This window comes from Bacillus rossius, chromosome 3 (assembly GCF_032445375.1).
Source record: "Bacillus rossius redtenbacheri isolate Brsri chromosome 3, Brsri_v3, whole genome shotgun sequence".
Classification (NCBI taxonomy): Eukaryota; Metazoa; Arthropoda; class Insecta; order Phasmatodea; family Bacillidae; genus Bacillus; species Bacillus rossius.
Window position 1 is genome coordinate 63,546,320 of NC_086332.1, and position 27,369 is coordinate 63,573,688.

General features: G+C 41.0%; 1 protein-coding gene across 1 annotated transcript in view; it reads right to left on the minus strand.

Moving 5' to 3' along the window:
* Positions 1-27,369, minus strand: part of LOC134530796 (roundabout homolog 2-like) — a 347,447-nt gene that overhangs the window by 51,672 nt on the left and 268,406 nt on the right. The window contains exon 3 of the mRNA XM_063366006.1: positions 414-567. Coding sequence (XP_063222076.1) covers positions 414-567 — 154 coding nt within the window. The remainder of the gene's footprint in view (positions 1-413; positions 568-27,369) is intronic.

Below are 27,369 nucleotides of genomic sequence, written 5' to 3' on the forward strand. Positions count from 1 at the left end.
TAGCGATCATCGCGAACATAGCGTAGCTCTCTGTGTGGCCTCGGCCTAGTCATGGGTGTATCTGTGTTAGTGAGGCGGGATGATACGCGCGACGCTCGCTGGTGCTTCTGGCGCGGTATCGCCTCTAAGGGCAAGGCTGTGAAATGGCGCACAGTGTTTCTCGTCGTGCATACGGCAAATGTGTTATGGCGGAGAAATAAAGATAAAGCAGTAATGCAAGGCCCTTGGGTGTTTTCAAGAATCTGTATCGGATTTCTCATGCCTAAAGACTCTTTTTTTTTTTGTAAACACGCATTTTAGCAATTAATACTCCTCAAACAATACAGGTAAGCAGAACTACTTTCTTAAATGTTTTTCGTAGACAAATAACACTGGTATTATCACTGAAGCTCTGCAGGCGGGGCCATTCTCACCGGTCGCTGTCCGCCAGCTCGATGACCTGGCCGTTCTTGCGCCAGAAGACGGTGGGCTCGGGAGTGCCCTTGGGCGGGCCGCACTCCAGAAGGACGGAGTCGCCCTGGGTCGCGCGCAGGTTCTTGGGCTCCAGCCGGAACTCGTCCCGCAGCACTGGAACAAGGCCCGGTACCTGAGCATCACGTCTCTCTCCACGGGATGTCACGCGCGCGACGCGGGATAAACAAGACAAGTAGGGGCAACCGGTCGGTTCTACCGCACTTGTCGTCTTGCCGTTAAACTACGCATTACATATACATGTTTCGTAATACCTGTTCGAGACAAAAATAAATAAGTAAACAAAACCTTTCAAAAAAAAAAAGAATGGTTGTACAACCAATGCACCAGTGGGAACGTAATTACTGGAAACTAACATTCTGATGTTCATTTCAGTACCATCAGTCCCACAACGCGATGACAGTAGAGAAACATTTCTCTAATCCGAGTCTCCGTCGCGTCCGCAAATTTTGGCGGCGCTGACGTCACACATGTGTCGAACGTGATTGGTTAGAAAAATATTTGATTCACGTCGCAGCTTATTTGATTCCAGCATCATACGATGCCTCCATGCTTTACTCAAACTTTAGGCAATATTATTTTCTACGCACTGCCAAGTTAATTTATTGTGGAAATCCGTACTTTTATTTGAATAATTAATAACATTAACATTTACAATAATTTTCGAACACTCCCGTTTTATATTTTAATCAGACAACAATTTTTCAGTATTTAAAACACATTGATCGCACTAACACCAGTGACCAGTGGCGAGAGAATAAGGGAGTAGGATACGGGGGATGTATCTCTCTAACCCCCCTCCCGAAGTTATGAATAAAAAATGGGCAAAATGCCAGTAAAGACAGTTATGTTTGTGTGTGGGAATCCACGTCACTGCTACTACCGTAGGCTATATGTCAGTGTATTAGTGTCAATGATAATGTTAAGTTTTTGACGTGGCAACGTCTAATAAATCGATGAACGCCGGCTGCACGCACGAAAAAGTGCCCTGTTACGCACATTGTCCCGTTACGCTGTGTCCCGTTACGCTCATTGTACGCTTGCGCCGCATCTATCTCTCTTCCACTCGATTGGAACAACCATCGATTTGACTTTTTCGAGGCACATTAAACTTGAAACACTCCCATTAGTTTCCTACTTTTCCTATCATCGTCCTATCCTTAACAGAATAACACAGATTGGAAGAAGTTAAATAGCAAACATGTATAAAAGTTATAGTTAAAATAATCTCTTCGTTAAAGTAATAAACATATTTGAATTAATGAGTGCAAATAAAAGTAAATTTATCAATTAAATTGTAGATTTAATTTTACTAATTCTTTGTATCCATACAAAATAGTGATAATTCAATAAAATGATTTAATTTTATTCATAAAAGTTTGCAATCATTTCATCAATGTTTTGCTATGACGTTGTCACGTTAAACAATCGTCCGTAAACCGACTTTACAGACAACCAATTTTTTTATTACGACTGTTCAATTTTTTTTTTCTCTCTTTGGTTTTTAAACATTATAAATATAACCCCCCCCCCCCCCTCTTCCCAAGGAAAAAAAATTCTGTATCGGCCCCTGTTAACGACATATTTTATCACAAGAAGGTAGAATTTTCACTTTGTTGTAGAAACCTACCAGCTAATAATATTCCGCACGACCAAAAACCAAAACAAAACGGATGTTGCTGAATGTAGGTATGCAATTACTATTACTTGGCAGAGGTTGTTTAAGATTATGGTGTATAATTGTTCAGAATTATGGTTTACATTTCGTTCAAAGCTGGCATTTAAACCAACAATTTAACCGTCGTCAGCACAACATAATTTCAAATAACAGTGGCTCTTTACAAATCACAGTGCCTGAGTACATTTTTTTTTTTAACTTTCTCAACAGAGAGTAGAAAATAATAATGGAATGGAATTACTTAAACAACTTCTTTTTTTATGTTAATTTTTGTACTATATCAGCACCAAAAAAAAAAATCAAGCCACAGCCATTTTTCGCTTGAAATAAAAATAGTTGAACATGATTTCACGATGGACTTGTTTGCATACGGTAGTAAAGGAAATAAACCCTGGAGTTTTCAATGACAGCGGGTTTTTTTTTTTATTTCCTTTCTGGCCTTGCGAAGCGAGGAATCAAAACAACATCCAGACCTCCGCAATTTGTGCGCGGCGGCTGGAATAACTACATGCAAACGCCTCTGGGACGACGAGTTACGTAAGGCGATGCATGACGTGCCGAGACGGTACTGTTATTTATTTTTTAACGGGGCGAAACAAGTATATGCGGGCGTCGTATCACAAAAGAAAAAAAAAATGTTTATAAGGGGAAACCCGTTCACCGGAACCTGCAATCACGCGCCTTAACGTGTGACGTCAGAGAAAGTTAAACCGCTGCGCACAAGCCGGCCTGGAGAACCAGCCTAAAAATTTTTCCACCGGAGGGAGTGAAAAACCCGATATATCTACAGAGAAAGAGAGAGAAGTAGACTCAGAAAGAGAGAGGGCAGGGCAGGGAGAAATCCCTGTTAATCTGAGCATCTGAAAAACACGTTATGTAAACACTTCCGAGTAAGAAAAAGGCGGGACGGGACGTGCTTTCAAGGCTCAGATCACGCCGCGTGACCACAAAGGCCCGTCTACAATCGCGATGCCCCAAACTGTGTCCGACGGAAACTGATCGCTGATTGGTCCACGTGACCCTCGCCTCAAACATCAAGGGAGGTGTGGGCGATGGTCCGAATACATTGGACAACTTGAACGTTTCGTCCCAATCTGTGCCCTTCGGTAGCATAGAAGAGGAAGAACACTAGTGATATTTTCTGTTTCAGATTCCCGTTCCAAAAGGGTAAACAGAAAATAACGGACGGTGTGGTAAGAAGCCAAGAAAACAGAGATAAAATATTAATCAGTACTGTCCGTTTGCGACCGGCGCTTTTCAAAGGTCTAACACGAATTCATTTTTGCAGAATAAATATTACTGAACTACAACAACTTTCACAAGTTAAAAGAATATTTAAAAACTTTGCTGCATACTCATCTATAACGCATGAAAACAAAAATCGAAAAACATTAATTTTAGCGCTCTATATTTATTGTAGATGAGTAGATTCGTACATTGCAACAGTAGACAGCGCAGTTTTCCGTGCGACAATGTGACGTTATTCACACTAGGATAAGAACACGGATCGCTCACAGTTTCGGACTGTTGTAGACGGGTCGCACGTCATACGTAAACGTAAGTGGACCGGGCGACGATGGGACGCGGCTCGATCCCAATTCGAGTTCAATAAAACTGCTTCCGGATGCGGGCTGATTGTGAACACGCGTGCTGCGACGGCAACGGAGGTCGCGGAGATTCCCGCAGGAAGAAGTTGCGTGATTGCGAACACAGCATTCTTCGTTAAACAGCGACCACCGATGACGTTCCGACCGTAACCTTTGAGCATGACCACACTTTTGGAACGTTTTTTTATAGCACCGGTGCTACGTTATATACCACGTATGTATCAGTTGGTGGCGTGAAACGAATTAGACGTTACCGATGTAATTTAACTATATAAACTATTCAATAATGTGAAATTTTCATGGCTCTTTTCATCATTGATGGGTGTGTTTAGTAGTCAAACTTATTTACAATGAAGTTCAACGTAAAACATATTTAATATTAAAAATTGTATGGAGTATTTTTTATGTAGGTCCCATGATTGCTATGGCAAAACACAGATAATGCTACATTGACACTAATTTATTTTACTCCATCATTAAATTTAACAATTATGAGACATATAACCGACAGTTTTTATGTCCTGAAAAATTTAAAATTTAAAAAAACTATATTAAATTTATTAGTGAAACAGAGCTTTCATTTTTCACTGGAAAATAGTTTATTCAACGCACACATTAAATATTCAGTGGTAGCGTGCCTCTGACGTCACTGATTTATGCCGTGGCTCACGAGTCTAGCGGATCATAACGAATTGCACACCGCGTATTGGTTCGTAATCACCAAATGCGGTACGTGTTTCGGCAGAGCGCCGTGTTCGCCATCAGAACGCCATTGCTTCAGCGGCGCCCTAATATTTCTAAGAGATAAGCCTTACCAAGGGGTTCGGAAACTCTCCCCGGAAAATATTACAAATAAACTCAAGCCAACCAGGAACTTGGATTTAGACGATGGTTTTGATCATTTATTTATACAATATCTGGATGATAGAGCTTCTCCCAGAAGTCTAATTAAGTTAGTTACTCGTGGGAGTAAATTTGTGAATGCGACGGAAGTCAAGCAACGGAAATGTGTAACAACCACGGTGCTGCCATCTGTGGCGGAGTGCACGGACCAAAGTTCCCAAAGACCAAGGGAAACTTTATAGTATTAACTGTTTAAAGAATTTTAATAGGCTAAGCAGTATTTTAACAAAATTCCTCATCGAAACTTGTGTCCAAATCCGTGGTTTAGTATTTTTCAAGTCTTGGTCTCTATTATCGGAGCCGTTCCATCGGATAGTTTAAAATTTCGCTCTGTAAATAGAATGATTTGATAGTCGACGTAGCTGCTCCAGGAGCGAATGCGGGTGCATTCACCAAATTACTCCCACCAAATGCCGAACACCTAGAGATAAGATGTTACACATAAAAAAACCCATCGGAAACAGTAAACAAATACTATGGCAAAAATTAATTTACACAGAGACACAACGGCAGCAGATGATGGTATTTGTACAGCAATATTTAAATCTTTATTTTAAGGTTAAGGTGACACACACAAACTCTATATTATTATCTGAACTTCCAAAACGCTTTGGAGTAACATTAATTTTACAACTTTGTCATTAGCTGCACATCACTTTGGATTTTAGGTCGATTTAGAAGAAATTAAGTTTATGACCCCCGTTTCACAGTTACAATTATTGCCTCTCGCGAGATCTACGCCCATAATTCAGAGGAACACGCCAATTTTAGACAGAAATATTTTTAATATATTTATTTTTGATGTGCGACTATGAACTGAAGAAGTAAAAGTATTCAAGCTAGAAAAAATAAACACTGTTGGATATTGGAACTTCGTGACTACCAGCATAGTTACTATTTACTTTCGTGACCAGTCCTCCAGTTACAGCAAATTTCCTTGGCTTTCGGGACTTTTGGGACCTGTAGACGCACTGAGCTTAATGCAGAGTTGTGAGATTACTCTCGTTGTTAACGAGATACAAGGTACGCACTAGTTATATTATCAAAGTACGGATTTCAACTGTCGGAGATTCGTGGGAACAGTGGCCTCCTCACAACATAACGAGGAAAGTCACTGCGTGTAATGGCGGTAGTAGCGACATGAACAAGAACGCGCAAGCTCATCTTCCTTGCATCAACTATGGAATCTCCTCAAGCCACAGCAGCTTACGAGCTTCCAGGCACACGTTATGAATGCACGGATTAGGAAGGGCGAGGCAGAAGAGAGGCAAGACCAGCATTTCATTGCCCCTCTCCAATCCTCCACCCCCTCCCCAAAAACCCCCGCTTCCTTCATTTGCCGACGAAATACAATTTCCTTCCTTTCCATCGGAACCCCTTGCGCACTGGAAAATTTTATCGAAAGTCTAAAAATAAATATTTCATATCTTCATTCCATAACCACCCGAGTCGTGGCAGGATGATGGAAAGTTTTATATCCCTCCACTTTTCAAACATTTTGAAGCAGCGAGAAACACCCCATTTCCCCAACTTCCTCACCCCCCTCCGACGTGACGTAACTGCAAAGTGACATCGTGCGGCACATATATTGAAAATCGGGCAATCGTGATTTTGAAATCAGCTGCGCAAAATGCAAATAAAAATAAGTTTCTTATCGACGAGTTTTGGACTTAATCTCCATTCTAAATCAAATTGATCTTCAAAATTTCACAAAGTGTTTCTTTTATGGTTTGTGTATTATTAAAATAAATTCAGTATTCAATAAAACTTATTGATATAATATTTGTACTAAAAAAATCGTATTTTGTAATTTAAATAAGTAATAGAAACAATAATAAATTTAACATGTAAATTTAACATGTAAAAAAACCTTAGTGCTGATGCTATAAATTTTTGTGTGAAATGTTTTTAGTTGCGCTTCGTAGCACAATAAACATTTCATGTATATCACGTAGAACAATGTTTGTTTGTTTGTGTGTGTGTGTATATATATACATATATATATATATATAATTTGCTATAAAAGTTAATTTTATTGCGTTAACTAGAGTCTTTGTCATGTAACTTATCTCAAAACTGACAGTTTTCAGTAGTAGAATCAATAGCCTATGTATCCTTCTACCACTGTTGTTCCAACAGTTATCATAAACAATTTTATGTTATTGTTAGTTTACGTAACCAAACACCATGTTGCTTTGCAAAATACATTTGGGAGATTGATACCACGGTACTACTTGTGAGAACTGTCGAGTTCTGAGATTAGTAATATGACAAAGACTTTACAGTTCATTCGCGATAATCTAACAAGTTAAGAATCTACGTCTGGCACTGCACAACATGAACTAGACCTGACGCGGTAAAGTCGTCCAGGCCGAAGGACGGGAAAGTGCTCCGAGCCCGCGGGCGGAGTGACGGGACCCGCGGCGGAAGCGGCCGAGCTCGCCCGAGCTGCGCCGAGGCGAGTGTATACGAGGACGGGCGCCGGCGGCCACCAGCAGTAGCGAGCATGAGGGCGCAGGTGGTGCTGGTGCTGGCGGCGCTGGCGGCGGCGAGGGCGGGCGTGTTGTCGCGCCGGCAGCTCGAGTGCCTGGCGGCCAGGAAGGTGCTGCACTCTGGCGGCTGCCACGCGCTGCTGGAGCAGGGCCCGTGCGACCCGGGCAGCCGGCTGGTGCTGGACGAGGCGGTGTTGCCAGACGTGGCGGCGGCTTGCCGGCCGTGCAGGTGCTGCGACCAGCCGCGCGCCGTGTGGTGGCCGGCGGAGGCCGCGTGCCGGCGCGCGCGCGACGAGGAACAGCTGTGCGGCGGGCCGACCACGGGCACCTACCTGGGGGAGGACCTGTTCGGCGACGGCGCGTGCCTCTGCCGGCCGGGGCACGCGCGGTCCCGGGGCCGGTCGTCGGGGGCGTGCCACGCGCTGTACCACCGCGGGCCCTGCCCCCGGGGACAGGTGTTCATCCTGGTGAGGGCCGAGGACGACGAGCCGCGCTGCGCCGACGACCCGTGCGCCCGCGAGAGCTCGCGGGCGGGCAACGCGACGTGGGCCATGGCGCCCGACGGCCGCTGCTACGCGCTGGGCTCGCGCGGGCCCTGCCCCGACGACTCCAGCTTCAACGTGCACCCCGAGCAGCTGCGGCCGAGCTGCATCGACCGCACCAACCACATCATCCAGCTGCCGTGCCGCTCCGACGTGCAGGGGGTGTCGGGCGAGGGCTGCGAGGAGGCGGTCAGCCCCCAGGACGACGCCAGCTTCGGGCAGGCGCTGCTGCGCGCCGCCAAGGACAAGCAACGCGCCGGCAAGACGTAGCCGCGTCCTTCCGTCTGTAGCGTCATCGTCAATCCCACCTCGGCCCATTGTGAGTCCCCTACTTGGAATTTAAAAACCTAAACACGCCTGCATAGTACTGAAAACACACATCGACAATTAAGTGGTGTGGCCAACCATAGTTTTGTCTTTAGTAAGTACGTATTATTTCGGGAGTTTTCCAGGACTTAACAGACACCGTTCTTTACTACTGGGAATAAGCCCGAGTACGTAATGTGCTGCAACAGTGGGCTTATCGCGACAATGTTGTTTATTCATTCGTGTTTATTAAGATTCTTTTATTTATAATGTTTTTACAGATTCTTATTCATATGAAAACTTTACTTTCGTTTAACTTTTTTTTTTCTTTTTCAAATGCTTCTTCTGCCATAATACGAGACCAACAGGTAAAATTATAAAAAGTTCGTTATATCCAAGGGACTCGAAGAGACGTGACCGCTTGGGACAATGGACATGATGTAAAAGGTCACGTGCACAAATCCCATGGGCATTCCCACTTGTTTCCACTCGGAGCGGTCTGTCCTTGCCCAGCCCGGGGCCACTCTTCCGGAAGTCGCCCAGCCGTGCCTCCGCAATGTCAGGCTGTGTGTGATAGAGGTTTCCGCGCTGTTGCCACGTCTCGCGGTGCTGGCTCTCCTGCCACATGCCTTACCGATTTACCAGTGTCGAAAAATAACGCTCATATACAGCTGCACTCATTAAATTTTGAATAATGCCTAATTTTTTTCTCTTGTTAAATTCTTCTGCTAAATCTCCACATAACTCGGAACCATATCAGCAAAATTATTTTATACGTGTGTGTTGGCAGTGAGTCGAAGATAAAAATTTGCAGACACTTGTATAAGTTTACCACATCATGTTATTTTATACATATAATGTGCAAAATGTCGCAGACGAATTTTTAAAGCGTCCAGCAAATACGAGATTCTAAAGATTTCCTTACTGTCATTTTATGTCACATAATTATTGCTCAAGAATCATAGAATATATCAATGTACAAACATATTTTTTAGTGATGCAGTATGTATTCCTTCCTAGATTTCCAGTATTATATATTTTAAACATAACGTACGGTTTAGTACGAATCTTGTCAAGGCAGTTGTTATGCCAAGTATACATAGTTTGCGATATAATTATTGGATAGTATTGCAACACAAAGTAATTCTGTTGAACACAAAATAAAATACTTTGTATGATTACATTGCCCCATATTGAGGCTAATGGACTTTGTAACATCTGCATTAAGAGTCAACTAAATGGTATTTATTTATTTAGTAGTTATATTATGTAAAAAAAATTGAATTATATACAGAGATTCGGGAATTGTGGAGTTCTTTATTTTTTACTTGTTGTACCCTATTGACCCAGTTACCTATGATAGAGCTAAACAAATGCATATATGTATAAAATTTTGTATAACTAACATTTTACTTATTTATACCCTCAATAAAATGATCATAAAACTTTAAGTGAAGTTTGTTACAGTTAGATACATTCACAACAAACATGGTCTATATATATGTCAAAACACTACACTGAAAAAATTAAACTAAATATTTTACTTTCACAATACTAAGCCGCACTAATAAAACCCTACAATTTTTTTTTTTTTAAATTATTTATGAGTTGAAGACTTGTGTTTGGCTAGAATTGATTGCCGTTTACAAAAATGGGGATTTTTTTATATATAATTTCACTGGCACTTTTAATAGTAAATCATGATATGGATAGTTTAAAAAGTTATCCTATCTTTACTTCATTTCCCGGATATTTATTAAAATTCTTTATTTGAATGCAATGAAGATTTAATTAATTATTTTTACATATGCCAGTGCTGGTTATACTATATGTCATGGAGGAGCCTCGGTAACGCAAAAACAAAGAAAACAAGCCAAAATCAGCCGATGTCAAAGGTCAAACTTGATCATTCATTCTCTTTGTTATTTCGAATATGTTAGTCTACGCTTCGTGAACTAGATCTCGTTTGGGTGTAGTTCCGAAAAGGGAGAGCCATTAACGCAATCGTTTTACTTGAAAACAATTATGCATGTGTGTAAAATGTGCAATAAACTGTATGATGTCAGATAGATAAATTTTAATGGGAAATAATCTGTTTCAGTGCCAATTTCAAAATCATTTCATTCCCTAGTCTGGTTCTGATGTTACGCAATCGACTGAATCTGTTGACGTGCGAATCTTTCTTCACGGCAGTTCTTGGTTTTTATGGGCGAGTCACCCAAGGTTAACCTGTAATAATTCCGAGCCTTTTGAAGAAAACTTAATCCTGGTTTCACCCAGATGAATCGTATGTAATTTAATTCTATAATTACATATCGATATCGACTTGGTTTTTTTTAATGTTTAAATCGAGCTACGTGATATCTGCTGCTGGCATCGTCACTCCACAAAAGACGAATCAGCGGCGTATCACACACATAGGTCCGATTAGTGGTTTTCTCAAAATTTTCGGTATTTTGAACGTATTCTCGGCTGATGGTTCACTCAAGCTTGAAATTAATTTATTTCAAGGACTTAATTTATGTGGGTAAGCTAACCACGCAAGTGTTTACACTGTAAAGGCATATGATAAACTAAAATGTATAATACTAAGCTAACATAAATAAAAACAAATTTCAAGTATATAAAAACACGTCTCAAAAACTAGAATACGAAACGAAAGAAATTTCTAACATGAAAAAAAAATCACATTTGTAACAAATAAGATAGTAAATATACGTTGAATCATCTGAGCAACATAATCAGTGTCAACAAGTTTCGTATCGTACTAAAATATAGATTGCGAAAGCGCTGAGTTACCTTTAGTTCTAAGCGTGACAAATATACATATAATTTAGGCTGTATAACACAATGCGTTTATGCCACTGCGACTTAAACTTCCGCCAAGTATACTTTCTTCATGGAAACAAGTAGAAATCTTAGAAGAAATCGCCGAGTATAAACTGGCCGCTCCGGTACAACCGCATAGTGTGACAGCAGACATGACATACATATCACAAATGCATTTTTTTTGGGTCCTGCAAAAATATTTACAGTGTTATTCTTGACGTTGATCCTGGAGAGGGGGGAAGGCAGCCACCTTGTAATTAAGAAGCCGCTTGCGCTTGCAAAAGCGTGACTGTGAAACGGGTTTGCTATCAAAACCATATGTTTTACGAAAAACCTTCTGCATATTTTATAAAAGTTTTCTGCTTATTGCATGCATGTAGGTCAATATGAGCAGTATTTATTCGACATACAAGCACCCCATCCAGACGTGACCGGTCGGTCAACCCCACGCGGAATAAATCTTGAGCAGCAATTCCCCCCACCCCCACCCCCCCAACCAACCAAAAAAAAGAAGCTAATTTCCGCAGGCCCCCAAGCGAAACCTACAGATTTGCGCCCTTGGTGTTATTACACGAATTATTTTTAATTTTACTGAAAAACCTCATTTGAAACGTCAAATGGAATGACGTAGATGGGACTGTATTCCGGAGAAAGATAAAATCTTACGTTTGTGTTTGCAACGACAATAATGCTGGGATCACAACAGCGCGACTCACGCGATGCGAAAGCAAAACATAGCATTATTACGATCATGTGGTTTTTAACTGCACGACAAACAAAAACTTTTTTTTTGCCATTACATTCGCTATTAATGCTAACAATTTGGTTTTTAATTTACCAGTTTGAGAAAAATCTGTTTAATCCACAATTATTATGTAGTAAGAGAAATCAATGTACGTGAACGTAGAAGATTTCACAAACCAATTAAGTAAACGAAACCATTAAAAAAAGTATATAATTATAATTATATTCTATTACCAATTCACCAGATGAAAATGATCATTCGAAAACAAAATTCTGATGCCCATTACATTAACATCGCACCTGCGACGCTAAAAAAAAAAATAGAGGAAGAAGAACTTTTTTAATCGAGAAGTAGGCCAATGTCGCGTCCGCGAATCCTGCCGCGTTGACGTCACAGATTTGTCGAACGAAATTGGTTTAAATAAACATGTATCTTATTCGTGTCGCGTCCACCACGCTATTGTGGTTCCGGCATAAGTGTCACATCATTGGGAATAGTTCCCATGTTTTCCGGAAAATACGTAAGTTTTGGCATTTAGTGGAGGAATATATAACATGTAAATAAAAAGGCAAAAAGGGCTCTTACGCGTGTTCAATTAAATGTGAAACCATTTCAAGGTACATGCATCCCAAATAAACTGAACATCTTTTAATCATCTTCAGACAATCGCCTCTGTCCACATCTGCATGAAATTGTACTTAACTAGACATAACCTGCCCTACATTAATACCAACCATTAAAGAATTTTTACGGTAGTTCCTTATTTTAACTTCTTTACTGACTGAAAGAAAATACTTAGCAAGGCCTTTAAAGAGTTCAGATAATTTGGGAAGAACTATAGTTTTATAATTAGTTCGTATATTTCATTTATTTATGAGACTTCACAGTGTCCCGAACCTTTTAGCTCGAGAAATAAATCACGCGGGTTTCGTAATTTCTGAAATATGCTCCCACACGAGAGTTATTTGTTCGCTTCCCGGGGCGAGCTTCACAGGTGAAAGCACTTACTGAAACATGCAAGAGTCTTCGTCGATGCGGGTAAACGCCTCTTGCCTCGTGGCGGCGAGGGCATAATTACTGAGCGGAGAGCGCGCCGCCGTGAAATCATCGTTATCGCAGGCTTTCCATCGACTTGCTAATGGCGGGTACGGGCCCAGACTTTTTTTTTTAATTAATCGTTAGAAGAATATATTAAACTATTACTTGTAAGAATGTTTAATGTTATTTTAATGTAAACCTAAGTATTAATAACACTTTTTTTTTCCTTCACAGATTACCAATCACGGACGTGATCATAGTAATTCGTTAGCAAGCCGACAGGACCGCTGCACACACGGAACTTGGTGTCTGGGATATAAACTACTCCCGGGTCGTTAAGAGCCAGAACGCATGACTTAACGAACCTGTACGTTCCACTCATCAAAGATCGCCTACCCGGCACGGAAAATTCAGAGAGATTTAGTTTACTGCCAAAAAAAAAAAGTATTCGAACGTTAAGCATTGTAGGTAAGTATACGCTAGGATTTCTTTCTTAAAACTTATGATATCACTTTTTAGTACAATATTTACAAGAGGGGGAACTAATGGTGGCGGGATCAGTCGTGTACAGAGCCACAGAGCCGTCAGAGTTTACGTGAAAACGTGATGATCTTCGGTTTCTTTGCGGGATTTTAGTCAAGAGTCGGAGGTCGCTGGGAAGACAAAGAGCGCCGCCTCTCACCGCCGATGTTCTCGGAGGAGGTGTGTGTGTGTTGGGGGGGGGGGGGGGGGGGGGGAGAGGGTGTCTCTGGCACCTCCGAGGCACCGAGACCCTCATCTCAGGCACTCCATGGTCTTACAGCCCCTCAACACCCGCCAAACTGGCAGTCGAAAAATCCTCAGTTGCTGATCTTTTTCGGCGCTCCTGCAGTTATCTCAATCGTTCGGTGCTGGATTTGGTGAGAAAGTGGGGGAGGGGGGGAAGGGTACTTTTTGTTTGGAATTATTCTGCTTGATCCGATCTTTCTTCGGCTTCTCGTTGCCCTTGGTTTTGAATATTTATCCGTCGCACTTATGACCTACGTTTTTTTCTTCAAAATTTGGATTTTTCAAATCTGCAAATTAATAAAATTGTTTGTTACTGTTGTTTAAGCCAATAAAGAACTTCTCAAGGACTTACCATCGACCCTGAGGCCAGTTCTACAAAGGCACGTGCCCTTATAACTCCGTCTCTCTCGGACTCCCCGCCACACCTGCGAGTCAGTTGCCGCTAACACCTCGCCTTTGAATATATATACTGTATAGAAGTCGCGAGTGGATAGGATTTACTCTACGTTTTTCAGGAGCGTATGATGAGCAGCTTGGAAACTTCACCGATGCAGGGCGCTGCCGTAACGCCCTGTATCGTCTTAGGTTGTTATGTACACGTTAGAGCGCAGCACTATCGCCCGCTGTCATTCCCCGCACCCCCCACCCAACATTCACTGCAGCTCAATGTCGTTCAACGGGAGTTTGTGCGTCACAAAACTGTAGGGATGAGAGGTGGGGTAGAGGGTGGGTGGAGGACAACGCATGTTTGTGGGAGGGTGGGGAAGGGGTGTTTGAAGAGTTTGACACTTGTCCGCTAGGGACCACCACAAGTCGATGCCCTAGAGATGGTGGCGATTGCGGCGGTGAATTAACCAACTACCTCAAACCGTATTAGAAATTTTAACCTGCGCTGGCGACTTATATACAGTATATATATTCAAAGACCTCGCCAGCAGAACCTAATAAGCATGCGCCAACTGGATTTAACCAGTTTCTTTTCTTCCTGTCCGTTCATCACTGACCTGGCAACCAAAACTTACAGAAGTTTTTACGTTCAAAACATCCACTTCCAAGGTAGAAGTTTGACATTCTTTGGTTTGACTTGCAATATTGAAAAAGTGTGTTCATATGAAGAGTCTTTGAGAGCAAAAATATATATGGTCGAAGACGCAATTTTAAATGTGTTTTGCGCCTGTGGCTATCGCTTAACAGAAGTCTATACCAAACTTTCTGAAATACATGGAAATGCATTTTTCAAGATTTTTAAGACTTGTAATCAGGAAGTTCAAAATAAATTACCCTCGCTAAGGACTAGACAACTCAGCTGATTGATCTAAGCCATTTGGATCTATTAGTTTTAGTTTCGTATTTCAGTTATGTACGTATGATGTGATTTAAAAACATTTTTCTCTGTAAAGGTAAATGATACATGTTTCAAGGATTGCTTAAAGTTGTGGGCGAAAAAAAATATGTTTATTTTATTTCATTTGGTTAATTGTGTGTGTGTGTTTGTATATACACATACAAACACATACACACGTGAGATATTAATTTTGCTGCGAAATAAGTTCGTCTACTTATATTAATTATGAATATGAATTTAATCCGGCACCAATTTTTAAGATAGAATAGGCTACACCATGCTACAAAATATACAGAAAAGAATCTGATCCATTTTCGCTTTTGAAACTGCATAATTTCTATGCCTGCGTATATTGTGAGTACAGTGTGAAATTAGATAGGATATTTTTTCTGACATTTTAAAACCAGGAGAGATGATTATTTTGGGAACGTAATTCCCCAACCCTCCTCAGAACAAAAGTAATCTTGACAAAGACAAGAAATTCAACACAGGAGAAGCGGGCGCCCACGTGCTCCAGTGGTCCATGTTCCATTAGGGAAATAGTTACTTTCACACCTGCACATTCGCATGGACTGCGGCGCCGGAATCACGATGGCACATGTGCGACGCGATAAACGCGACGCGACGAACGCAGCGCTAATGAAATTATTTTAAAACAACGCGACAAAATGTGTTGATACGACCGATTTCCCAACTGCGTCGCTGGCGCGACGTTAGTGAAATGAGCGTTAGAATTTTATTTTAAAGATGGTTAAACTGGTGCACTGGCGATACTATTATTATTATTATTCAAGTTTTTTATTGATTTGTTTATTAAATTCATCTGCGATTTTTTTAAATGTTTTCACACGCAGCGATTTTTCCGAATGAATGTTCAATTTGAAAAAAAAAATGTCGATTAAAAAATAAACATTGATGGCTGCCGTGTTTATGGTAAGAAAATTATGCATAATCGTTTATTTTTTTATTTTCGCGCGGGTAAAAACTGCAATAACACGATAATTTGTTTCTTGTCGCATAAATACATCACATGTGACCTTTCAAGGCGATGTCTCTGCCAACTTGAAAATGTCAAAATGTCAAGCCACGACTCGTGGAAATTCTTCCACGCTGTACTTTATTGTTCGACAGGGCGCGGGAAATAAAACTGAACAAATTTGATAGTGTTGGCGGGCGGGCGTGACTGTTTAGACACGCATGGACACATGCGCGGAATAACTTTATTTTCCGCCAGCCTGGTTGTCAAAGAGTGCGGCAAAGTAAAACATTTACAGCTGTTGAAGAGCGGTGATGAGGAGCAATTAGGAAAAAAAACCGTATCAAAACCGTATCAAAACCGAAAAAAAGAATTTGTCGCGAATTGCTAAGGACAGCTATAAAGCGTATTGACGGCGATAAAAATTACTAGTATTATTTTTGAAAACAGTGGCATTACAGATAAGAATGCACCATATATGTGTAGGGGGCAGGGAGAAAGAGTGATAGAGTTCTTTGACAACAAAAAAAAGAATGGAATTGTAATAATCAGAAATATCATTGGGTAAGAAATCGTACATCGTATAAATAATTTAAAAAAAATTATTGCTTAATTATAATACGATAATTCACCAGTAGTACATTTTCTCGGTTTCCACAGCTGACAGGCGTATACAAACTTGTTCTTTAATCTCACTTTCAAAATATTTCATCACACACCTGCAGTTAGCGTATAAAAAAACAAATAAAATGGCAGTTGATGCCGGGTCTTAGATATAAACTAGATTTTGTCAGGGTTTTTTTTCCCTGGCACGCAAAATATGCCAGGGATGGACATGGTGGGTTATGGTAAGACATGGTGGATAATGGTGGGTTTAGGTGGGATATGATGGAACAAATAAAACGTAAGCTGAAGCAAGATTTAAAATAAAAATAAAAGTCTAAAGATTCAGGAGACAAACCCTTGCTCCCTGCACAGCTCATGCGTATTCCCGGGTGACGCAAGAGAGCCGAGGAGGCCAGTAGTTCTACAATGGCACGGAAACGTTCCCGGATCTCCCTGAACATTTCTCTATCGCGTCTGCTGCTTCCACAATGCACGTAAACGTAACACATGGCAACCAATGAGATTGCATTTGAAGTTTCCGGATATATTAATTTAATTTGGAAAAAAAAAATGTATATATATATATATGTTTTGCCTTCGAGATCATAGCACGGACAAAATTTGTATATAAACTGAAAAAAAAAAACCATTAAGTATTAATAGAAGACTAAATATAAAGAAACTTGGTTACCGTCGCAGCCAATAAAGTGGCTTCTATTAATCGTACAGAGAAACGTCAACGGAAGAGCTAATCCGGGTACTTCTCCGTTTAGGTGATCCGTCTCCGTTTCCGTGTCATTGTAGAACCTTTGAATATATATACTGTATAGAAGTCGCCAGCCCAGGTTAAAAATTCTAATACGGTTTTGAGGTAGTTGGTTAATTCACCGCCGCAATCGCCACCATCTCCAGGGCATCGACTTGTGGTGGTCCCTAGCGGACAAGTGTCGTACTCTTCAAACACCCCTTCCCCCTCCCGTTGAACGACGTTGAGCTGCAGTGAATGATGTCTGAGGGGTGCGGGGAATGACAGCAGGCGACAGTGCTGCGCCCTAACGTGTAAATAACAACTAAGACGATACAGGGCGCTACGGCAGCGCACTGCAGCGGTGAAGTTCCCAAGCTGCTCATTATACGCTTCTGAAAAACGCAGAGTAAATCCTATCCACTCGCGACTTCTATACAGTATATATATTCAAAGGTAGAACGGACCAGGAGGGGAAAGAGAGTGGTGGAAACCTTGAGAGAATGAAGAGAGACACCCCCCCCCCCCATCACCCTTCCCGCGACAGCTCATTTTGTAGCTACTCACACTGGATGAAATTATGTTTTATGAGGACGGACTGGAAAAACCTTCCCCATTTTCGCATCTTTTTTTGCGAGTCTCTTTTATGTTTAGCAGGGCTGTATAGCCTGTGCCATGTATTTGTCTCAAGTTTTACAGTTCTCAGTCGTGGTACCAGGGGTCAGCCATTTCCCAACTATCACTTGCACAGCAACACACGATGTTTGCTTACAAACATTGCTGACAGGACCACAGATGACGGAACTTGTCAGGTTTGAGGTGAGTTATGCTGGGATCACAATAGCGCGACGGCGCGACGGAAAGGTTGCGACGCGAAAGCAAATGATCGCGACAGTGTGAACATGCGATTTTCACACGCGCAACAAAAGCTAAAAAATTAAATAACAAATTATTCTTGCATTTACCCACATATCAAAAATACGACAGCCATCAACACTTGCTGGTTTTTATCAAATCAACATGTCCGAGAGTAGCTTAACATTTTTAATTCAATTAAATGCTCAATTGAAAAAAAAACCGCGTGTGAACAAATTTTGAAGTTTTGTAAATCAAGAACTTAAAAAATACACAAATAATAACATTATTGACAAATCACCAGTTTAGCCATCTTTTGAAAACAAAATTGTGGCGTTCATTTCAGTAAAGTCACGCCCGCGAAGCGATTGAAATAGAAAATATTTCTAATAGGAAAATCTGTTGCGTGCTAAATGCGTCCATAAAATGCATTTTAGAATGCGGTAAAACAGTGTAGGCCTTATGTGACATTTTTTTCCTGTTGATAGCTGAAGTGCACAACAATATAACATTCAGTCGTCTCATGCACAAATTGAGATTCTATAGATATGTTGATAAGGGACAAAAAAATCATTCCACTTTTAGCTATGCTAAAAATAAAAAATATATAATAAACCCAAACGTTAAAACGAAATTTTCGTTTTTCAACATAAAGAGTTACCAAGTAGGTAAATATTTTGGAGCACAAGACGGCGAAATTAGAACTAGATGACGTGTTGACGTCACGGCGCACTTGTCTTTGATTGGCAACTGAGCGTGTCGTGTCCGTCGTGGCATTGTCACTTCCATCTTCACACGACACAAGAGTCACAGACTATACCTTGAGCCCATCTTCACCAGCAATTCATTTTCTCGGTTTCCGCCGCTGGCAGGCGCATACAAAATTGTTCTATGATCTCACTTTCGGAATATTTCATCGCAGTTAGCATATAAACAGCAAATAATATGGCAGTTGATGTCGGGTCTTAAACATAAATCAGATTGTGACAGTTTTTTTCCCCCTTGAAACGCAAAAGGTTTTCGGTGGTCATGGTGGGTTATGTTAAGACATGGTGGGAAATGGTGGGAAATGGTGGGTTATGGTGGGAAATGGTGGGTTATGGTGGGAAATGGTGGGTTATGGTGGGAAATGGTGGATTATGGTGGGAAAAGGTGGGTTATGGTGGGAAATGGTGGGTTATGGTAAGGCATTGTGGACAATGGTGGGTTATGGTACGACATGGTGGGAAATTGTGGGTATAGGTGGGATATGATGGGACAAATAAAACGTAGCATTGTGACTCCATCTTCACACGACACAGGAGTCACAGACTGTACCTTAAGGCCAGCTTCACTCGTAAGGACTTCCTTCATTATTTTCGCATAAGGAGTAGCAGATAGTTGGAAGCAGCGTGGAGGGGGTGGGGTGGGGAGGAGTGGTCGCTCAGCACGCGAGGCGCTAGTCACGTCTCGCGAGTGTGTGTCTGTCGTCTTGCTGGGCCGTCCCCCGCGCCACATCCGCTGCGCGTCACCGCGACGTCTGCTTTATGACCGTCTTCCGCCCGGACCACCAGCAGCCCCAGCCATGGAGGTGCAAAGTCACGGAGGTGCAAAGTCACGGAGCGAGCGCGTACAGACATCGCAATTTCAAAAAACTGAAGTATAAAATTGGAAGGACATCCCAACCTTCTTCACCGCATTGTCGAAAACGCTCACCTTAAATTTACGAAGAATGCTGGTTACAAATTTTAGCCAGGGATCTTCGTACGTTTACGGTTATCTTCGTAATTCTGCGGGTACTGAGTTGGCTTCCGTTAACATCCAATGTAAGTTTGTCTGCTTCTCGTTCTTCTCTGGTTCTAGGTGCTGACTGGCAGCGGAGTGAGTGGCCAGTGCAGCCACTCACCGCCAGGAGTGAGAGCGCCCCTGGTCATGAATCCAACAATGGATTAAAAATTAAAGAGGACTACGCGTACAAGTTTCAAACCCCCGACATGGTAGACTCTTTTCTACTTTGTCCAACTCTTCATCCGTACCATCCTCTGTGTCCTGTATGCTCCTACGCTATTAATGCATGCCCTTGCTTCCTGCATGGTTTTACCTGGGCCCAACTTAGCATAGTTTTAAGCTAGTTCTGAGACAGGGGAGTTAGCCGTGGCATCTATATCGCTCCCAATGACTGGCCAATCCCCGCAAAGAACACACGATGCATGCGACCCTCACCTTCATGTCTAATCCCAGAATGACTAGGCGTATAGGCTTCGGCCTGGGACGCACCTAGGTCCCTCCCTAACCCGGACCGCTCCTACATATACATATAATTTAGTTATGTTAGTAAAACAAAATTCGAACTCACCTTTAGACCTACAGAAAACAAAAACACTTCTTATGTACAGGTTTCACAACGAAACGTAGAACAAGTAAGCCGTAATACGGCGTAGTTATTACGAAGATCCGGTTATCTTAAATTGCGATGAAACACGGAACAAGGAAGAAAACATCAAACTTTTTTTTACGAAGATTCAGTTATCTGAAAGTACGAAGAAGTCTTAGTTTATTGGAGGTAAATTCTTCGTTTAAAAGTAAGTAAAATTGGTATAAATCATAACAGTGCATATACAAAACAATTTTTTTTGTTATAATGAAGTTTAACGCTATTTTATTGCTGATGTGTTGCTAACATCGTGATGTCATTTTTAAGACCCAACGATTAATTTAAGTTACGATCATATATAGACGCGTGAAGACCTACCATCCCCGGAAAAAAAAATTTTGCAAGATTTTTAATAATTTAAAAACGATTTTACGTATTTTACAATGTAATTGACCTAACATAACCAACACTCAAATTGAGTTACAACGATCTAGAACAACGAAAACTTACTTCCCAGAGAAAATAATTTTTTTTTTTCGATAATTGTATTTATGTAACAGACTAACATTGCGGGGGCGCTAAAGGCGACATTGGCTCGCGCATAACAAGCCTTACAGCCTCTATGCGCCAGGCACAAAACTGGATTGCTATCTTCGCGTTGGTAACACTCATCTGTGAAAATTTGTATTCAATTTTATGGTGGAATATTAAATAACACGACTCCCTGCACGTCCCTTACAATGGTGTGTTTAGATGTTCTCATGCCTGTAAACGAACGTGAAAACATGTTAAAGACGAAACCAAGAAACGAAACCGTAATGATATTTGTAATCACACACTTTCAAGAAATCTCGAGCAGTTTGTAAATGGTGCGTCGAGCGCTGCACGCCACGTCGTGTGGGGTCAGTAAATCTATGGTTTCCATATTTTGACAGCTCTGTTGGTAACTCGTAAGCCAATGTCGTAGCAATGCGAAGAGTGCAAGAACACGTTTGAACCGTGCGATGGGTGCTGCGTTCGAATTCCATTTAATTTTGGTACACCCAAACCGAGCATATGCCTGGAGTGATTCTGAGGAACTATGGATAACCGAAATCTGTATTGTCGGACCTGGGATTCAGGTCTTACCACTATCCGTAAGTTTTTAAGTACATTAATTACCCTTGAACAAGGGAAAGTTGTAATCTTGCAATTTATTATTGATGTTTATTTTGATAATTATTACTGGGCGCAAAGACGCAAATCTGTGGGGTTCGCAGGTGGGGTGTTGTAACACCTGCGGCCCAAGGGTTTTGCACGCGGGACCATCATATACTAAAGTTACTATGCGGTCTAGGACTGTATACATGCAATTAAGCGGAAATAACTTTACAAGTTTCGACAAATTTCTCTAAAAAAAATGGTTTTGGAATATATTATTGTGTTATCAACCCCGTTTCACAGTTACACGATTGCCTCCACAGTGAGGAGCTTATTAATTCCAAGGGCACCCCCACCCCCCGCCGGCACTCCACCCCACTTCAAGGGTATCCATCCACCTCATGCTTGGGAGGTCACAGTTTTTATGCCTAAAATACAAATCCTGGCTACCACACTGTTAGAAATTACAGTAAAATTTACGGTCTTTTCAACAAAGAATCAACCTCAAATAAACGGAATGTTCTTCGTAATTTAAAATAACAGAATATTTTTAAACTACTCCGTACTTTGATTTCCAAGTTGTATGTAACGTTCTAAGCATAGATAAGTGGGAAAAAAAGTATTCTTAACAAGAATATTCTTTTGTATTAATGTTCAAAGAAAGTGGACTCAGTGTCCGTAGAATTACGAGGATAGCCGTAAATTAACGAAGATCCCTGCAAGTTTGTAACCAGTGTTCTTCGTAAATTATTGAAGGTGAGAATTTGTAACAGTGTAGCTGCTGTCTTACTTCGCTAGGATTCCACTGCGTGTAGAGAATAGTTGATCTTGTGACCCGCCCGCCAATGAGCACAAAGCTGTGTGTGTGGTTTAATAAGCCCAGTAAGATAACCGTGTCGCTCGCAGGTCTAGTGTGAACTAGATACATGGCCTCCCTCTCTGCCGGATGAAGCAGACAGACGCCGCGATGTAGCACGCGGGGAGCTCTCAGGGGGAGAGAGTGTCGTGTCAGGGCTGTGTGTCTGGGCAGTGTCAGCCACTCCAGATGCCCTGCGGCTCAACCCCTCCCCCTTGCTGGCCCGCTCATCCTCGCGTCAAACCACTGCCGGTGCTATCTGGAGGGGAATGTGCAGTCAGCTGCCCTGGCAGTAGGATCAAAATTACAAGTCTTTTTGCTAATACAATTGAGTGTGAAGCCATGTACTCACTAGGCAACAACTGTTACTCAACATGTTAAGCGACAAAGAGGAACTCCAGTTTAACAACTTTGTCTGTCCATACACGATAAAAATTAACAGGCAACTACGATATGTCACGGCCCATCTCTACTTTGATATATATATATATATATATACACACACATATATATACGATGAAAAGAATACTACCAGTACTGAAACTGAAGTCATCGACAGTAAAACCTGAACTAGGGCCCAGGTGATGGATGATGTATGACGCACAAGTTGCTCGCCTCAGCCCTTCTTCGAACTGGCAGGTACCCGTCTTCCGTGAAACACAACTGGCGTGGTTCTTGCGCCGCTTGGCGTCGCATAATCAACAAGGGCTTCCGTCCAGGCGTGCTTCATGGTTCCCTTCGGAGATGTGGGCGACGAGGTTCCACGTCCGTGGAACAGCACGTCAGCGCCAGAAAGCGACTGACGATGAAATACAAAATATGTGTGTGACTGGACGGAATACAAGATTATTTATGTTTATAGGCCCTGGATTCCAATTTTTTTTTTAAAAAAAACTATGCACTCTAAAAATTAAACTGTTAAAACTACTGTAAATCGGTAAAATTGAATGGAAAACGGTTAAAACTGGAACACTTATGAATTTTTTTTTCTATTTTATTTAACCTTAACGTCTTTGAAAGTGGCGAAGTCAACCTAACCACAATTGTAAATTAACTACCAGTGTTTTAGGTATTAAAAGGTTGGACATATGTTACGTATGCTCTTGCACTACGTACATGATGAAGGCAAGAGTTTGCGATAAAATAGGTATAATCTGCTGGAAAACAAAATAAACTCTAGTTGAATGTTCAAAAACAAAAGAGTTAAACATTACAAAGTTAAACCAGAAACTAACGTACATATTACTCTAAATAAAGTATAGGCATTTAAAATTCGCGCCACATATATGTGAACATGAGAGCGACAGTAGAAACCTGTCACAATTTTCAGTGTTTCATGTTATTGTTTACGTGGTATAAAACTATTCCATCGATCAGAATACACCCTATCTCTGCCAATTGAATCACGTAGAGTCCAAAAAGCGACAGTAGCACAACACTTCCTTGAGACAACCAGGCTCGCAGATATTTGACACGCAGTATACGGAATACGTAGCGACCGACAAAATTCGCGTTATCGATTCTGTATGCTGATGTGTATAGTGTGTTGAGAGCTACGCTTTGTTACGTATAAATGTTCTGCAGGGCAGATGAGCTCCCCATCACATCAGTTATAACGCTAACTGGTGTCGTGTTGGTGAGCATTAGATGCTTGTGAAGTTTCATAATATATAGATTTAAAGTTCAGACTCCTTGGCGATGTGTGTTTATAAGTCACGACGGATCGGCATTGTTTGTTTGGCAAGAGTTTTGGCAGTTAAAAATTATGTGTTTCTAAGTTATTGTTTTCTGAGTTAACGACGTTTTTACATGCTTTATATTAGCTTCACCTGTATGTTTGTCTGTCCGTCTGTAACTCTTTCGACTAAGAGTGAGTGGCGCATCACTGTAAAATGTCTAAGGCGCGCGGCGTCTGTGACGTCAGCTTTCTGATTCAGCGATCGTGGGTTCTACTCCCGGCCCCGCCGAAAAAATAAAAGGTTTTTTTTTCCCGGTAAATTCTAAGATTATATCCATACATCTAACTGTAAATGATTCGGAGAGACTTTACCATTTCTTTGTGACGTTGCAACTCCAAATAGTTATCTCAGATGGTAATAGGTAGTGTCGGTAACTCATTTCCCTATGATAATTATACATAAATATAGTTTAAAAAACTAAAAAAACATGCTTTTAAAGAATATCAAACTAAAAAGTTAAAAATAAATATAGTTTAAAAAACTAAAAAAACATGCTTTTAAAGAATATCAAGCTAAAAAGTTAAAAATAAATATAGTTTAAAAAACTAAAGAAACATGCTTTTAAAGATTGTCAAACTAAAAAGTAAAAAATAATTTTAAAATTTAATTTATGACAATAGTATATAAGCAATAATACTAGTATAAATGAGAAAAAAGCATGGGGCGCTTAATATACAAAAAATATGGCACAAAGCGCCTCAAGCTTTTTTCTCATTTATACTAGTATTGCTTATATACTATTGTCATAAATTAAATTTCAAAATTATTTTTTACTTTTTAGTTTGACAATCTTTAAAAGCATGTTTCTTTAGTTTTTTAAACTATATTTATTTTTAAGTTGGGTGGTTCAGCGTTGTGAGTTTTCAAGTTACATATATATCTAATTCTGACAGGTTTAAGTTACGGCAGTTCTATGTTACGATTTTCTAAGTTACAGCGTTTCTAAGTTGTGTAATTCGGCATTGCATGTTCGTTCTAAGTGCGGATTGTTTGTGTCGATAGTTGTGAGTTACGCCTGTTCTAAGATGTGTGTGGATCGGAGTCGCGGAAACTCCCCACTGGCCACGCACTGCCGGCTCCGAGGCCACGCACTCCCGCGGCGGGCGGAGACAGTTGAAAGGTGAGCAGCTTCGAACAGCTTCCGGTTCCTTGTTCCGCTGCCCCTACTGCGCTGCCAGACGGCCTCACGTCACAGGCCGCCCGCAGCGTTGCCAGACGTACCCGAACTCTGGTACACATACCCAATTTACTGTGTCTGTACCCGGTACCCGAGAAGAGCGGCTCGGGTAAGCAAACATCAGAATTCAGGGGGGGGGGGGGGGGGGGGGGGAAATCCATACTTTGTCAAAAAATACCAAATAAAATTAATTTGGAATGGAATACCAATAAGGGTGGAAAACAGTTTTTTTTTCCCTGGCCGTAACGTAGTGATATTTAACATCCGTGTCTTTTAGTAAACAGCCTAGATTAGATTACGCTGTATTCCTAAGGCTCTGTACAACCACATTATCAAGTTGCAGCTAATATCAAAGGGCTGCTGCATTACGATCAGGGATCTCTCTCATTGAAAACAGTCTCGGTTATATTATTAAACTACGGTACTCATTTACGTCGCCATATTTATACCACAGGTAATATTTACAATAATTTTACAACCACCTTTAACCTGGAAATATAATTTTTATCACATGTTACTGGAATAGTAGTATTGAACGTTTACATTATCTCCTCCCCCCCCCCCCCCCCTCATCCACAAACAGGCCAAACACCCAAAGAAACATTTTAAAATCCTAAATCCTACACACAGGCTTTAGCAGCAGCGCCAATATTACATTTAAACTTTAAAATGTTATGTTGTCACGCTTTTATGATATTTAACAGAACAGTAGTGTACATGATATTTTTATTGAATAAAAAAGCAATATTTTGTTCTCTTACTTTGTGTGTGTGTGTATTTGTGTGTGTGTGTGTGTGTGTGTGTGTGTGTGTGCGCGCGCGCGCCTGAATGAAACCCGAACTGAGAACTGCTCGCGCCCGAAAGTGCCCGCACGTAGCGGTTGGCGTGCCCAGATCGTGTGTGCTCTGGTTGGCAACACTGGCCGCGGCCCACGCAGTGGCGTGAGCGGCGGGAGGGGGAGGCCGAGCGGGCCCCAGCCCCTCTCGACGAAGAAAATAAAATAAACTGCCGATTGAAATGTCACCCAGAACCAAACAAGCCACATCTGAATATTCAAACTGTATAAATTTCAGAGCATTCGGATTGGAACTGCGGGGAGATAGAGGGGTATATATCTCCGAAATCCAAAGAAATATATCATTACCACCAACAAATGGAAATAATTTTAAAGAAAACAGACCCGTGGAGGGGGGGGGGGGGGAGTGGTTATATACCCCTGCATACGCCGTTTTATGGTGTGTATTACTATGGACTAACATACTATATGAAAAAAAATCTCTCGAGGTCTGGGTGAATGGAGATAAGTGAACGGTATTAACCGTTCTTTATTATGACTATTGAATTTCCATGATTTTTCCAAAATTTAAAATAAATTCCCTGATTTTTTCCTGATTTCAACTTTCCAGAAGTTTAACACCCTGGATATATGATTTGAAAAAAAAAAAACAGGATACTGACAGTAAATTATAATGTCTGAAGAATAATGTATTGCATCATTCATCCAAAGTATTGAGTTAATTACCCCAAGACTTAAAACGACATTTTCGCATAAAAGTTGATTTCACAATTTTCACGATGTTTCACATATTTAGAACGCCTCCAATAGTTGTTTATTTAATTACCGTCCCTGGCACACGTGGTCCAATACCAACGCTCTTCAGCTACATTTAAATTTGTGTACCCGCTCACAAAAACCCAGTATTTTCCCAATCCCTTTTCGTTCAATCTGCGGCGCGCGATTGCAGAGTTTCGGGGTCCAGAGACAATCTCTCCGTTACACGAGACATTGGGAAATAAATCGTCGAATGTCGGCAGTGAACTACGACCGGGTTAATTTATTTGCAGACGTTCATGTTTGTTTGTAACGTGTATATATATCTACCTTTCTGTACACGCCACATGTGTGTGAACATCTAACCTCAGTACCGAGCAAATTCTCGTGTTCTCATGTTACAAATACGCTTATAATACTGTGCCGTTTCATGTTTTGGCACTCGTAACATAGTAAAAATATTTTTGTTTTCTGTACCTAATAATTATTTTATAGTGAGTCTTATAATGTTTACTTGTGTTTAATTACATTTTAAACCTAATTTAGTTTTTTTTTTTAATTTAATTTTATTAATGATATTTACTTTAAATTTTTTTATTATATTCCATTAAGCACACAATTCTAGTTTTCGTTTGGCTTCAGTCAA